This window comes from Coturnix japonica, chromosome 22, assembly GCF_054131305.1.
Source record: "Coturnix japonica strain WE chromosome 22, WE-NBRP24, whole genome shotgun sequence".
Classification (NCBI taxonomy): Eukaryota; Metazoa; Chordata; class Aves; order Galliformes; family Phasianidae; genus Coturnix; species Coturnix japonica.
Genome location: NC_140684.1, coordinates 1764257 through 1778885, shown reverse-complemented (window position 1 = coordinate 1778885; position 14629 = coordinate 1764257). Strand labels below are relative to the sequence as shown.

The window sequence follows — 14629 nt, the reverse complement described above, 5'->3', positions numbered from 1 at the left end:
CAACATTCGGTTTGAAACACTGTATTTTAAGATTCCTCTCAAATCTAGACAGGCCAAAAGTAATTAAAAAACACTAAAAACAAAGCTCTTTGTGGGGTGAGGGATGTCGCAAGACCTAAATAGCAAGGGTGGTGAGCTAGTAATCACAACCCCATGACTTAAGAGCACTTAAATAAGGGTGAAAGATTAGATTTTGAGTTAGCATTTTTGTATCAAGAGGGAAAGAAGCTAGGAAAAGACATGGTGCTAATAGAACAGAGGGTGCATGCTAATGCAGAAATAGTGTGACGGAATAGCCCTAATCCAAAAGGGAAGCAGCAAGGCAAAGTTGAACTGGGCAGTCAGCCTGCCCTCATAAGCCCGTTAATAAAATGAAAAGAGAAATATTACAGCTGCCTTTGGAGTTGTAAACAGGCTCTCAAGAGACCTACGTTTTTTCATCTCCTTATGGTACCCATTATCTTCATCCATTACAACTTCGTTACACTGTAACACTACAACATAATGGAAAGTACAGCAATAACAGTAAGGTGGCAAAGTCTTTAGCTGCAGCGAACAAGAACAAGCCTAGATGCAGCAGTCACAGGAACAAAGGAGAAAAAAACAAAGCTGCTTGCCTTTGAAAAGCCACAGGAAGGGATCTCCAGCAAGATACCCTCACCTCCACTGCCAACCCTTAAATGAGCTCTAGGTAAGAGGTGGATCACGGCTACAGCCCTCCTGGTCATTCAGGTACACTGCATGCGCATGAGCTTCCCTGGGTTGGCCCTGCCTTCCCACCAGGTGCTCCATCACTGCTTCAGGCTGTTCAGCATTTCCACTACACCAAGGAAACTTCTCATACAAAGGAGGAAAGATAGACTGTTTAAAGATTGGCATCACCTAATTTTTAGTTATTTTGTCTTTTGGTCATACCAGCATTTAGGCCTTGATTTTTGGGGTAGATCATATAGTTCACTATCCTTAGCTGTTTTTTTGTTTGTTTGTTTGTTTGTTTTGTTGTTGTTGTTTGTTTGTTTTGTTTTCTTTTTTAAATTTAATTCCCAAGAGCTTAGCAGTGATTTGTCAAGTGAACATGGTAATATGTGCACTGTAGAAATAGGAAGTACCATTATTTTGAGTTATTGCCTCACTGCAGAAGTACTAACAAAATACAAGTTTTCCCCATGGCTGTTGGCAGAGACAACTGGTACCCGATCTGTATAAAAGGTCTTGTGAAAGCAAGCATCAAACAGATATGTGGAAGGTAATTTGCATTTCACAACTGAAGTTTGCAATTCATAAGTAAAGAAATATGGAATGCATTGCATCCCTATTTGGATATTTACTGCTCAGTTGCCTGATCATTTATCCAGCTGGCTTAAAGTGATAATACCAAACATACAGCCTGCACCTATGTCTATAGATTGTGGCCTGTATTTTTCTGTTTCTGAGATGACCAAGCAAGTCTTTCTTTTCCAGTGTCTTCACCTCAACCCAGCTAACTTGGTTCAAGTCAGCTTTGTTTGCCCTAGAATAAATTCAGTTGTGATGTCACAAAGGTTACCTCTTTGTTTCATAGCAATGACTGAACATGGGGGAGGGAGGGGCAGGAGGAGGTGCAGGAAATAAATCATGAAGACAGGTGGGAAACTATCAGTCAGATCTGAAAAGGTTCTCAGGGAGTTGAATATTTAGGGTCTAGTGTTGAGAGCTGAACTAGTAATTTCTTGCAGTATGATTATTTTCTTCTGTATTTTACTGTTATACCTGGTCTCCTGTTCACTATCCTTCCTGTCCACTGGAGGAAAATGGCTGAACATCTTGCTTAAGCAAAGTGATAGAGCAGCTTATAGTGCTTATTCCACTCAATAGGGATTGTACTTTCATCTATGGCAGGGGACTACCTCAGGTTTTCTTGACAAAATACTCTGAAGGTCTGAGAATGGTCATTTGCACTGCTTTTGTGCAGGTTACTGTTCATCTCTGTACAGCCCAGAACACTAGGTATGGGGCCCCAAACCATTATCAATTGCAACAACTGCTCTATCATCATACAATTTCCCTGTTTAGTCAGACAAGAAGCCAAAATGTTCAATGACTTGTCCTATGCTCTTACTATGATTGCTTTTTACTCGTTTTTTGATTTAGGTTAGACACAAGAACTTGGATCCTGACAACTTGAGTACAGAGACATAGAAAGGACTATCACTTTGGGATGTAAAAAAGGCAACTTTTAGCTGTTTGCTTCAAAGGCTGTTCTGTTGGGAATTGCAAGACAGTTATCCAGCAAATTCCTTCATCTAGGTTTTGTTCTGCACTCCAAAATGTTGTCAAGAAGTGTTTCTTCAATGGATGAGGACGGTGAGGTTGAGCAGAGCTACTGGGCATATTTACCTGACGTCTGTCTGAGGCATGTCTTCCATTGTTTAGATGACAAGGACAGATCTCGAGCTGCACTGGTCTGTAAGAAATGGAACCAGGCCATGTACTCAGGATCCCTCTGGAAAACCAGAACCATCACATTCAATGGCCAACCATCAAGGACACATGCATTTGAATTTGAAACTGCACTGTGGTATGTCAAGAAATTTGGCAAGTATTTGGAACACCTTGAAGTCAAGTTATTGCATCCTTCCAGTGCTGTCTTTACCAGAAAATTTCAAGTGTCTATGAGAGGCCTTCTCTCACACTTGGCTAAGTGTAACTGTCGCCTGCTGTCCTTGAGCATCAAGCATCTGGAATTAGACCGCTTGGTTTGGAAAAACATAGTCAGGGCTCAGTTTATCAAGAACTTAGGTACCTTTCTGAAAAGAATGAGCAAACAGCTTAATTATCTCAACTTAAAAGGAGCGAGAGTAACCCTGGAAGAAGGCTGTGAGCTTCTGAATTCCCTGAGCTGCCTGACTAATAAAAGCTTTATATCAGAAATAAACATCGAGGATTTCTTCAGTCTTCATCTTCCTGTCTACAGCAGCACCGTGTTCCACCATGCTGTGTCCAAGTTCCACAACCTGGTTATCCTAACTTTCAATTATAACTGTGTTTCTGATCAACTGCTGGACATTCTGTGCAAGAACTGTGCTCATTCCCTGTGCACCTTGAATATCAAATGTCATATCCATGACCCTCATGGGCAAGTGGTCTGCAGAATGTCATGGGCCAACTTGGCCAAAAGAGCCCCAAAATTGAATGTGAACTTCTACTTCGAAAGAGTCATGAAGCATGATCATCTAGCCAGGATCCTGCTAGCGGAGATCCCGGTCAGGAGCATCAGTTTACGGAGCTGCTATTTCAGAGACCCAGAATGGATGATGAGACCTACCCTCAGCAACATCCTCCCAGCCTACTGGCATGTGCTGCAGGTAAGGCAAGTAGTCATGACAACTCACCGCAGAAAGCTAAGCAAAGTAATTGTATAGGCATTCTACATAACCGTAGGAGTTAGCCATCCAGTGTACCAGCTATATAGTTCAGTTCAACTGATTGTCCTTGTCCAGTTATAATGTCCATTATGCTGTTCTTTACAAATGTCGCTTATGTCAGGTTGCCCTCATGAAATGCTAAAACACTCAAAAAATACTGATGGTTGTAAAGCCAGCTGTGAACAAAAGGAACCTTCAGACAGGAAAGCATTATTTTTGTAGGAAAGCTGTTCAGTCAAAGCATTTTGGCATCATCAAGGATGTATCATGAAAGGTATTCAACAGTTGACCCATATAAACGAGCATCAAGTCTGTGCGTGCCTGAGGGAAGCACATGGCCTTAAAACTGATGGTTACTGACAGATTTCTCTACGGCCTAATGCTCTACAGTTTTCAATAGACATCTCAGATCTGTAAAGCTTTCTAGAAATTAGCTTTGGATTTACTTTTTATCTTGAATTATTTCTGGTATGCAAAATAGTATAGTGGCATGAGCTGTGGGTATAGCACCCACTGGAAGTTGTCTGTCTCTTAGGATGGTATGCAATGTACACAGGAAGCTCATATCTATGGGAGCGCGGAGCATATATTTTTGTCATAATGAAAAAACGGTTCTCTGCTAATGTCAAGGTACACAGCTGATCTGCTGCCAGTCACTTCTGTTGGTAAAATTAGGAAACACTTGAAGTCTAGCTAGTGCAAGCTTTGTTTTGTAGTACTGACCATGTTCTTTCTTTTTGAAGAAATTAACCCTTGAAGTAAACAATGACAATGAGCTGCTGGATGATGAGCTGCTGCAGCTTATCTTATCATGCAGGAAGTTGTATTTTCTGAAAGTCTGGGCATTTCTTAGCATCACTTTCATGGAAAGGTTGCTACATAATCGTGCAGAAAGGAAATGCTTTTTGACTACAATAAAGGTAAGACTCCGTGCTCCAGAAACTCCCATTATCTACTTTCCTCTCCTCCATATCCAGAGAAATGCTGAGGTCCCCATAATCCTGCAGTAAGGTTAGAGAAGGAAACATTAATATAACTACCTTTCCTATATAACATTTTAGCATTATAATAATCCTGAGAACCACTCAGAAATGGGTCTTTACAACCTACTAGGCCATAAGTACAAATATTACAGAATATTATGTAAATTTGGTAACCAGCACCAACCATTCCACAGGACTCCACTAGTCTATGGGTCCCCTCTGTCACCTCCTTTATTAAGCTAGGGATTGTCTGTTTCACCCAGATGCTCGCCTGGTACTTGGATCTACGCTTAAATTGAAGCATGGCAATTTAATCTCATTAAACAAAAGATATAAACACATCACACCAAAAACGGATGTTGTACTGAACGTGGGCCACACCACAAATGCAGCTGGTGTAAACCATGCTGTCATACTATTTTGCTTGCTGGATTCTAAATGTATTAGATCCAGAGCTATGCATATTCCAAGAATGCATCAGTCGTGAGGGTAAAAGGAACCTTCCCCTTCCCAAAAATTCTTTGGCAGGAGATGAGTCATAGTTTTCACTCTAAACCAAGTGAAAACTATAAGTGATTTTTAGGATTTTATTCTAAGAATTTGGCTTCTCTATATTCTTCAGTATTAACAAAGGTTTATTTCTGCGATGAGCTTTAATGGACTGAGAGGTATCTGAGAGACATGACCGCCATTCATGTTCACAGGTCAGGATTTACACATCCCGACAGGAGACCAAGGAGGGGGAGCGGCTGTTGCGCAGTATTTACAAGAAGTTCAAAAATCTGATTGACTCAGAGATCAACTATTCTGTCACTGCCTATCCACTGCCATAAAGCCACAAGGAGTTACGTCTGCAAATGATGAATAAATCCTTTTGATGGCATTAGTAAGAGAACTGAGTCTTGTCAGCATGCCTCTGAAAGGGAGATGTGATTGTATGCAAAGGACAATTTTACTGTGCCTTGGATTAAAAAATTGGATTTGGGAACCAGTCTCCTATGTCTCCAGAATCACTTATTGCCATTTTTTTATTTACCCTCACCAGAACCAGAAGCAGCAGCGAGCTCCTTCTCAGCCTTTGTAGGCAACCTCTAGTAAAAAAAAAAAAAAAAAAAAAAAAGGCCTTGTCTTCATTCAATATTTCCCATTGCAGAGTTTCAAATATCTTATCAATGAGGCCCATCTGTTTCTTTCCATTTTACAAATAGGAAAACTGAGCCAGGGAGTGAGGAAACAATTATCCCCAAATCAACCTTGGCTTGACCTTGACTCAGATGCAGTCAGGTACTCCATTCCACTGCATCATCATTCCCTAGTTCCCATTGAGTTTAATGTACACTGTGCCCAGTTCTTCAGCAGAAAAAAACAACATACTGTGGCTAGTCCTGGCAGTCAACACTCCCACTTGACCACCTAGCAGTATCTTGTGAGAGAACTCCTGCTCTAGCAACTTCTACACCTCTCAATGGCAAAATTGGTTGTACCTGAGATAACATGGAAAGCACACTCCTTATTCTGGAGCTTTATTGACAAGTTGGAGATTTCATCAGACATTTTAGAGCACAGTGCTAGCTGTAAATACTACATCTGTGTTAGTTACCTCACACATCTAGAATGAGGACAGCAGTAATTCAAATCAATAAATTTGGAGTTTGTCAATAAAAATCTCAGCATGAGCTGTCCAGTAATGTGACTTCAAAAGCTGTTAATGCGAACAGACTCTCTCAACGACATGCAGAGCACCTCATCAATGTATAACGAATCTGCCTTGATCTGGATCTCCTCCTCCAGGGAAAGCTGTCGACGTCTCAGCCCTTTCAGCTCTGTTTCAGCCAGTGCCAGTGTGTCCTTTAACCTAACAGGGTAAATACAGCCAGAAGTTAGTTGAAAATACATAGATATTTTGTCATATACAAAAATAATTCCAAGTGAAAAAACAAGGACAGGGATTCAAAATGAGATAATATCCATGCAGTATCCTTTAAAGTGTGCAACTCTTAAGGAAAAAGCATGTCTCAAAATTTCATGGAGAACAGCTGGGACCCAGTGCTACTTTGACTATTTAATTAACCAAATAAACTGTACCACAGATTTCCCCACTTTCTCATAATTTCCACTTGCCTTTGAATATTGTTTGTAATCTCTTGAACTTCACTCATCAACCTATATTGCACTGTGTCATAACATAGTTCCACACCAGGGCGATGGTTTCTTGCTTCCAAGCGGGTTTGAGCCACCTTAACAGGTCCTTCTTTATCAGCAATTGCTTTCTTTAAGGCTACAATGTTCACCTCCTGTGAGGCAATCTCCTCCATCACCTTTAACAAATCCAACAGAAGAAAGCACAGCTACAGTACAGCTGTAATCACAGTAATAACACTCATTATGTTAAGGTGTTATTTTATCAACAGATTTTCACAAAGGTTGTCCAGGATTATGATTAGTGAGTAGCCAATATCATTTTAAGTTCAGTGGTTACTTTTTAGAACTCAAGCACAGTTTTCGTGTATTGAATTTCAAACACGCTGGCCCTGATTTTATAAGCCATTAAGCTCTTACAGCACAATTGCAAAAAACCTGTAGCAGCCCTACGTATCTAAAAATCACAAGGGAAATCCTGACTTCAGTGAAGTCTACCAGAATACTTCTATCGATTGACTGACTCAAGAAATTCATGTTAATAGCAGTGCACTTATAGGTAAGTTAATGAAATCTAAGATGACTGTTAAAAGAAACTGGGACCACGGGGAATGTTCCAGCTGTTGCCAGTATTGTAAAGCTAAAATTCTTAACCACAGTAGCTCAAGACACCTCAGTACACTGGACTGAGAAAACTGGTTGATAACCAAAGCTCGTTGTTTGTATCTTTTCACCAATGATCTACAACTTACCACTGCAAGGAGTGTCTCTAGCTTGTGTTTGGCATCACTGACTTCCTTCACTCTATTTCTAAATGCGATATTCACAATCTCACGTTGCTTGCACATGTCATTTGCTGTCTGGGAGAGGATGCTGTCAATCAGCGTCCTTAGTGCCACTGAATTGTTTCTCTGCTTGTCAGCCTTTTCAACATTTATTTTTGAGAAATATATCCAGTCTTCGGGGCTAACAAAACTGAAAGAGATTCAAAATAAAAGAATGGCAGAATCTGCAATTTCATTAATCTATAATTACTCCATAAGCCAAGCACGAGTGTAAAAATAAATAAATAAATAAAAAATAAAAATTTATTTTGCTACAATCTCAGAACAACTTTGTTGAGATTAAGTTGTAGCAGGAAAAGGGAGGAAAGATATGGACAAGTAGGCACACACATAATAACTAGTATTTCTTGGAACATCTTTCATCAGTGAAGGTGTTACTAGTAATACAATTCTGCTAGTATTATTAACACCAAGTTTCTATGCACACATTAATTGTGCTCACAGGACACCCCTACATAGTCACTTCCAGCAATAGCTGGAAAGCCCATCCTCAGAAGGGGAGAGTGGTATCTGTCAACTAGTGGCTGGCAGGCAGGTCTCTGTGAAGTCCCTCAGAGACTTCTTTGTTTCAATGGGTATCTATATAAACCTGTAATTTAATAATCGTTATTTGTGTATAGCAGCAAACGCTGTTCTGGGTGTGGTCTGAGTTACACAACCTGCTGATGGACACTAACGTGCTAGCGGTAAGAGCTGGCAGTCTGTTGGTGTTCCAAGCATGCTACTTAGCCTGTTTCTTCTTGCTGGCCTGTTGTTTTGTAGTAGGTATTTCTTCATCTAAACCATTCACACCAATTCACACAAAATATGCACACCGGACAGATTAATTAAACCTCACACCTCATCTGCCTCAGTCCAGCATTTGACCTGCCTAGACACCATGGGAGAGGAAAGAAAGTTAGATCAGTGAATCTATTCTGGGTTTAAGCCATGTGAGAAATTTGGCTATCTGCGAGCCTCAAAAACTTCCAATGAGCAGCAATTCACTGGAAATATGATTACTGTGGCTCATTTCACCAGTGTATAAAAAAAAATACATAGCTACAACAGAACAATGAACAGCTAGTCTGTCTTACATACAGTTACTTTAATCTTGCTGTTACTGCAATGGTTCATTTCCTAGCAGTATAATTAATGTATATCCACTGAGTTAAATAACCACTTACTTTCCTCCTATTTTCACTGTTTTTTCAGGGTATCTGACATCAGGAGAGTTGTTCGTCAAGCTAGCACAGTAACTGTCAATCATCAAAGCTGTGTACTTGTCTTTCACATCCATCTCCAGGTTGTATTTTGCGGCACGGTTTAGTCTAGAAGAAGAAGTGATCGTACTCTCAGCCAAAGCTGAGGCATTTACAAGTCTCCCTAACACGCATGTGAGAAATGGAACATTAGGCAGTGGAAATGCTGCTCACAAAATTCTTCATTCACAAACTGTTATTTACAACGTCCCAAGACCTAGAGTATGGTTCAAACTCCTAATAAATCAATTAGAAATTATACTATTAAATTACATTAAAATAAAGCCACAGGACTGGAACCTGAGGTCATGGATCATGTAGCAGTACTTTCAGTTCTAACAGAACTTCTAAGAATTAATTATCAAGTTTCATGGATTAGAACAGGACTTCTGTAACTGTGTAGCACTGCAGGTAATCTTTGCTGAATGTTCAGCCTGATGTAACTTCTTGGTATTATGACTGCCCTACTTTTCAGCTAACCCACATTTGGTTACACTTTTTGCCTCTGCACCTGATTTGCTCATCGGTTTGTTCCAATGTACGTTCAAGCAAAGCAATCACCCCCTGCAGAACTTCAACTTCTTTGACCAGTTCCCGTTCCACTTCATCAAGTACCAAGTCAGTCCCAGCTCGTCTTTGCCTAAATAAAGAGGAAAAGCCATCAATCACATTATTAGAATGCCTATAGCTAACAAACAGAGGTAAAGCCCAGCATTCTATATCCAAAGCTTTTCTATGCCACTCTGGAAACACTGCCTTTATGGGCTTGGCTCTCCAATGTTATAACAAAAAAACAGCCAGTGACTGCTGCATAAGCAGGCCGTTAGCTTGCCACTGTTTTAAGTATTTGTTAAAGGTCTGTTACATAAGATTTTCTTCTCTCCCTGGATGTTTTCCTTCTTAATCTCACCTGTTCAGGAGACACTTCTGGGAAACTGCAAGGGGCTCTTTGCAGCTCTCCAAGGCTTTCTCCAGCCTGATCTTGAAAGTTAACAGTACCTCTGTCTCATTAACAATTTGTTCAAGTTTGTTATCTAATTCTCGCTTCCAGAACTTTATTTCTTCCAGTCTCTGTTCTGCAGAATGAACATTTCAAACAGCTATTAATATAAGCCAGCGCATTGTTTGTCATTTCTTAGATACGGCTAGAAATAGAATGAGTTCATTATGATGTGAATTTAGTGCTGGACATGATGTATGGAGACATCATTTGGAAATACTGCTTCTCTGAAAAAGAAGTGGAATGGGCTGCCCAGGAGGGCGGTGGAGTCACCAATGCTCGAGGAATGTTTGGACGTTGTATTGACGGACATGGTTTAGTGAGAACTATTGGTGATGGGTGGATGATTGGACTGGATGATCCCGTAGGTCTTTTCCAACCTTGGTGATTCTGTGATCATTTCATACAAAATAAAGAATCCACCTAAAAATATTTTTTAGATAATATCTTGACATTTCCATGAGATCAGATAACATGCCATGGACATATATTCTTACTCACAATCATGTAATTTTCTAAGTCCCTCTTAAACATGTGACACTTGAAAAGTATACGTGGGATTACCTATTTTCTTGTTGACGCTGCTTTGGGTTTTCTGAGTTGTCTTTTCTATTTCATCCACCTGTCTTCGACTCTCAGCTACTAAGCGCTCTGAACTGGATTTCTGAGACTCTGTACTGGCACTCTGCATCTTGTTTGCAACATGCCATTCTGAAGGAAGAAACTTGGGTGGAGCTTGCAGCGGTCTGGCCATTTTGGTTTTTTTTTTGAAAGGTTTTGCATATAACACAGGTGAATTCTTGGAATGTGGAACCTGAAATCAGAGTAGGATTACATTTGGCTGCAGAAGCAAAAATATTTAAAGATGGGCCCAGGAGGGTAGAAAAGATTCTTGTCCCATTAACCTTCAAAAAAGCGTGAAGAAACAAGAATTTGGAAATGGAAGTTAGAAGAGAAAAAGATTCACAGCAAATTGGGAAAAAAAAAATTAAAAAATGTGAACAAACGTAAGAGTTAATTAGTGTCCCGCAAAGTTGTAACAGTTAACACCTGGATGAACTGTAGACTGTGGACAAAAACAACACTGACAGCACAGTCACTGGCAAAATATGAGAAAATTGAAGGAGAAAGTACACTAGACAAAAGAGAAAATTGAGAAGTCTAGGGAGGGCTAAACAAGAACAAAGAACAAAGGGAAGTTTCTAATGCAGTTAAGCCAGTGTCCCCAAAATACACAGTTACAGAATTTTGATTCAATATCAACTTCCTTCTTAGAGCACTATGTTTCTCCAGTGCTTCTGAGACAACTTCTCTCCCCAGACAAACACAGCAGTTCCTCCACAACATAGTTTGTCCGTGCTCCAGCACAGGCATCCTTAAAACATCTCTTTGTCCCCCCACATACTCCTTAACTGATACTGCTTCACACCTGATTATTTCCAAGGTCAAACTCTGGCTAAAAGCCACATCTTCTGTTCCCCTTCACTGTGAGGTTTGCTCCCAGCTGGCGTGCAGTCTCTATCTCCAGAGCAGCACCACGGTGTAGTTCTAAATGTGAGACAATTATTCCAGGAGGGGGCTCTGAACGGCATGGGAGGTCAACAAAGTGGTTGCTATGCAACGTTGCTTCTAGCAAACCAGCCAGCTTTTGCTGTTACACCAGGTGAAAGAACAGTACACACAAGCCAGGAGTACTTCCTTTCACCCACTGCCAGATAAGGTCTGTTTAGAAATAAAAACTTATTGTATGTTAATTAAAATGTTTTCAACAGCCTTGGTCAGTAGTTTTAATGGTCATACGGCAGAAATGCATTTAAAAAATCTTAAATCAAATGAAAGTTATGCTATGTACCTATCTAAAGCTTCACTTTTACAATATTTTTAGCGGTATTTTTTATCCACTCCATGGGAACTATGTTCTTGCCTTACCTGGGACAAAAGACTAGGAGCCTGAGAGAAGAAATGGAGGAGGCAGAAAAGTACTACATTAGATGCTAAAGTTAAGCCCTTTCTGTTATGGCCATAGCACAGTTTAGATCAGAATGGCATTTCTCAGTATTTTCCAGCAAGGTTCAAAGAGACTACAAAACAATAATAAAGAAGCAAATGGTAATAGTCAAAAGATGTTGAGCTAGTCCAAGATATAAGAGTGCAAAACAACTGTAATTATTGTTTGCACCAATGGCTAGAAAGCAATCTATAATGTCAAACACTAGTTAAATTCTCAGTGATCATTAAAACTGATTGCCACAACACTTCTCATGTAAGCTGCCATGTATATAGAAATCTGCTCATACTCCAGAGAAGACAAAAAGATCTCGCAGCTGAAGAAACACTGTCTCAGAAAAAAAGATGTGAGTATTCCAGAGACAAAGGAACATCCAGGCTTCAGGAGACAAGGCTGACATCAAAACTGAAGCTATTAGCCTGAGGGGACGCAAAACTAGAGATTCAATAAGCAGCAGAAAATGTGTTACAATGCCAACAAGGAGAATTATAAGTATCTGTCAAATGAGGCTGGGGCTGGGAGGGAAGCTGTGGTCACAGACACTCAGAATACTCCGTTTCATGTCACACAAAAGCAAAACCATGAATAAATAAATTACTAATAAACTGAGATGCTGTGATATCCAATATGTTCCTTAAAGCATGCTCAGTCACTTTAAGAACGGGTGAATCCTCAAATCAGGTAATCCAGTTGGTTTTATGAGGCCTATGGGGTTTCATTAGATTTTCTTCTGAGAACCCAATATCTACAGCCTTCATGAAGTGCTGTGTTTACAGTCACAAACCCAGAAGCTGTTCATCATTTGCCACAAAAGCTGACTTGCTTTTATATTAACACTCAATATACAACTTGTCCCTTAATGCAAATTCTAAAACAGAAGAAAGTTTGATTTTTACCTCTGGTGATTTTCAGGGCTTAAGTCATAGTAGATTTTCTGAAGCAGACAACAGTGCGCTGCCGTTCGTCAAACGACCGCTAAAATCAACTCAGCATCTAAGATAATTTATGAAGAAATTAGAGCGGTTTGTTAACTCCGGCACAGACCCAGCGCTCCGTAACGGAGCACACAACGCCCACCCTTCTCCTCCCCCTTGCGGTGCAACGCCTCCACTCACCCACAGCCAATCGCAGCTGCCACTTCACTTCCCGTAGCCAATCGGTTTGTCTCCACAACCTCGCCCGCCCCCCGCAACGCGCGTCTTAACAAGGGTCGTGGGGTTAGACTTGTGTGCGTGTGTCGCTGCTGCGGGAGCCCGTTGGGCTGTGGCGGCCTATGGCGGCCCACGGGGGTCCACGGGGGTCTGTGGCGAAGCCGCCCCGCTCGTTTCGCAGAGCTTCTTAATTTTTCGCAGCGGGAAGGGCGTGGAGCGGGCGCGGGGCCGAGGGATTTCCCGGGCATCTGACACCCCTCTGCCTCAGCACCAGAGGAGCGGCCAAACTGATGCCCAAGTGGTCGTTGTGATGATGTGTACAACCGTAATAATCTTGACGTGGACATTAACATGTGAACAAAAACGTGCACATTTCCAGCCCTAAATTCACAAAGGCATGTTTTAATGTTTGTTACAATTTGAAATGAACGACTCAGGACCATCTGCTCTCTTCACCATGGTACTGTTGCATAAAGGTGGTGCGGTGCAGCAGCTGCTCTCTGGGTGTTTCCAGATGCACAGTGCTGAGATCTGCACAGCGCTTCCCACTCTGATCTGCGGAGACAGCACTGCTGGGAGCACTGAAAACTACACTGAAACTCCCACACATGTAAGAACAAACCCCACCAACAACAAAGCAGTTGCAAATGAATTTAACAGCACAAACATAAGTCAAAACCAACTCCAATGCTGCTGAAATACTTAACTGTGTGTTTAGTGGGCTGTTGTAATGCTTTATAAATCACAGGTCACTGTGTAAAGTTAACCATCCAAGATCACAGCGTCTTGATGTATATAATATATCTATTCCAAAAGAGGTAAATTGACCTGTGTAGTAGATATGATTAAAAAGCCCAGATTTATGGGATGAATTTTATAACATGAATGAACTAATTATCAGTAACAAAAAACACTTGCTGCATGGTCTTTATTCATAGACCTGTGCATGTGAAAGATGACTGTAGGGTTTTTTTTGCTTTTTCACATTTTATTGGCAATAGGATAAAGCATGTGGCTATAGCCGATTATTAACTGAAACTAACTCGTAGGGATGAGAGGAAAGATGAATGAGTGTGGTATTCAGCTACAGAGTTGCATGATGAGTTTGTGTATTCTACTTCAAATATGCATTTTACCTCTTACTGTGAACACTTTGGTATCCCAATCTCTTCCCTGCTTACATCCATGGTTTATCAGGTGATGATCCCAGTTATCACTACTCATTTGGTGCCGCTTCTTGCACAGTCAGTATCTGTGGCAGAGCTCCATTGGACAGCATCAAAACCAGAATGCAGATGAAGAGGAACTTGGAATGTTACCTCTTTCCTCTCTCAGTCCAGAATGTGTAGGCTAATCAGAACTTTCTACTTTGCTCAAAAAAAACAAGAATCTCCTAGGTTCATAGAATGTTTCCACCCCTTCTGTCACCATATATCTTGTGATAAGAATACTGATTTAATGGCACTTACCATGTAATCTATTCTGACAAGACCTTGTCAGAAGCCAGGACTTTTAGAGGCAGAGATGCTATAGACTCTCAGCAAGTCTAAAATCTCTGCCAGTGGCAGTTTGGGACAGATTCCTTGGACTTGCTTGGGCTACCATTTTAAAGTTACTTTAATAATACCTATTTGTAGCTGATGCAGTGCCTTCAGGATGAGTCAATAGATTTGTCTACTTGAAAGTCACCTATGGAGATATTTTTTCAAAAGTGAAAATCAAATAGACATCGTCAGTGAACTGAAGCTATGACAGTGCTTGCATTGCTTAGGTATCAGTGTGTATCCTTTTCTCTTTGTTGTTAATTTCATCTACAGCTAGTAGAATAAGATGGAGAGTCACTTGCATTGCTTTTTGA

General features: G+C 40.7%; 2 protein-coding genes across 6 annotated transcripts; one reads left to right on the top strand and one right to left on the bottom strand.

The window, feature by feature from the left end:
- The first annotated feature begins 2123 nt into the window (after nt 1–2123).
- On the top strand, nt 2124–5382 carry FBXO39 (F-box protein 39). The gene is made up of 3 exons (XM_015881126.3): nt 2124–3344; nt 4148–4324; nt 5092–5382. The coding sequence occupies exons 1-3, from the start codon at nt 2307–2309 to the stop codon at nt 5218–5220; spliced, it is 1344 nt and encodes a 447-aa protein (XP_015736612.1). The 5' UTR covers nt 2124–2306; the 3' UTR covers nt 5221–5382.
- A 512-nt stretch (nt 5383–5894) lies between these two features.
- Nucleotides 5895–12676, bottom strand: TEKT1 (tektin 1). 5 transcript variants are annotated; one of them, XM_015881128.3, is made up of 9 exons: nt 12517–12676; nt 11042–11160; nt 10177–10426; nt 9523–9688; nt 9124–9252; nt 8538–8681; nt 7279–7501; nt 6509–6705; nt 5895–6242 (listed from the first exon to the last, which is right to left on the bottom strand). In XM_015881128.3, exons 3-9 carry the CDS (start codon nt 10364–10366, stop codon nt 6083–6085), a joined length of 1209 nt encoding a protein of 402 aa, XP_015736614.2. In that variant the 5' UTR covers nt 10367–10426; nt 11042–11160; nt 12517–12676; the 3' UTR covers nt 5895–6082. The 5 variants fall into 5 exon arrangements, with proteins under 5 accessions (XP_015736614.2, XP_085377970.1, XP_015736613.2 ...); XM_085521844.1 differs by lacking the exon at nt 11042–11160 and having other exon boundaries at nt 8538–8736; XM_015881127.3 differs by lacking the exon at nt 11042–11160.
- Between the last annotated feature and the right edge of the window lie 1953 nt (nt 12677–14629).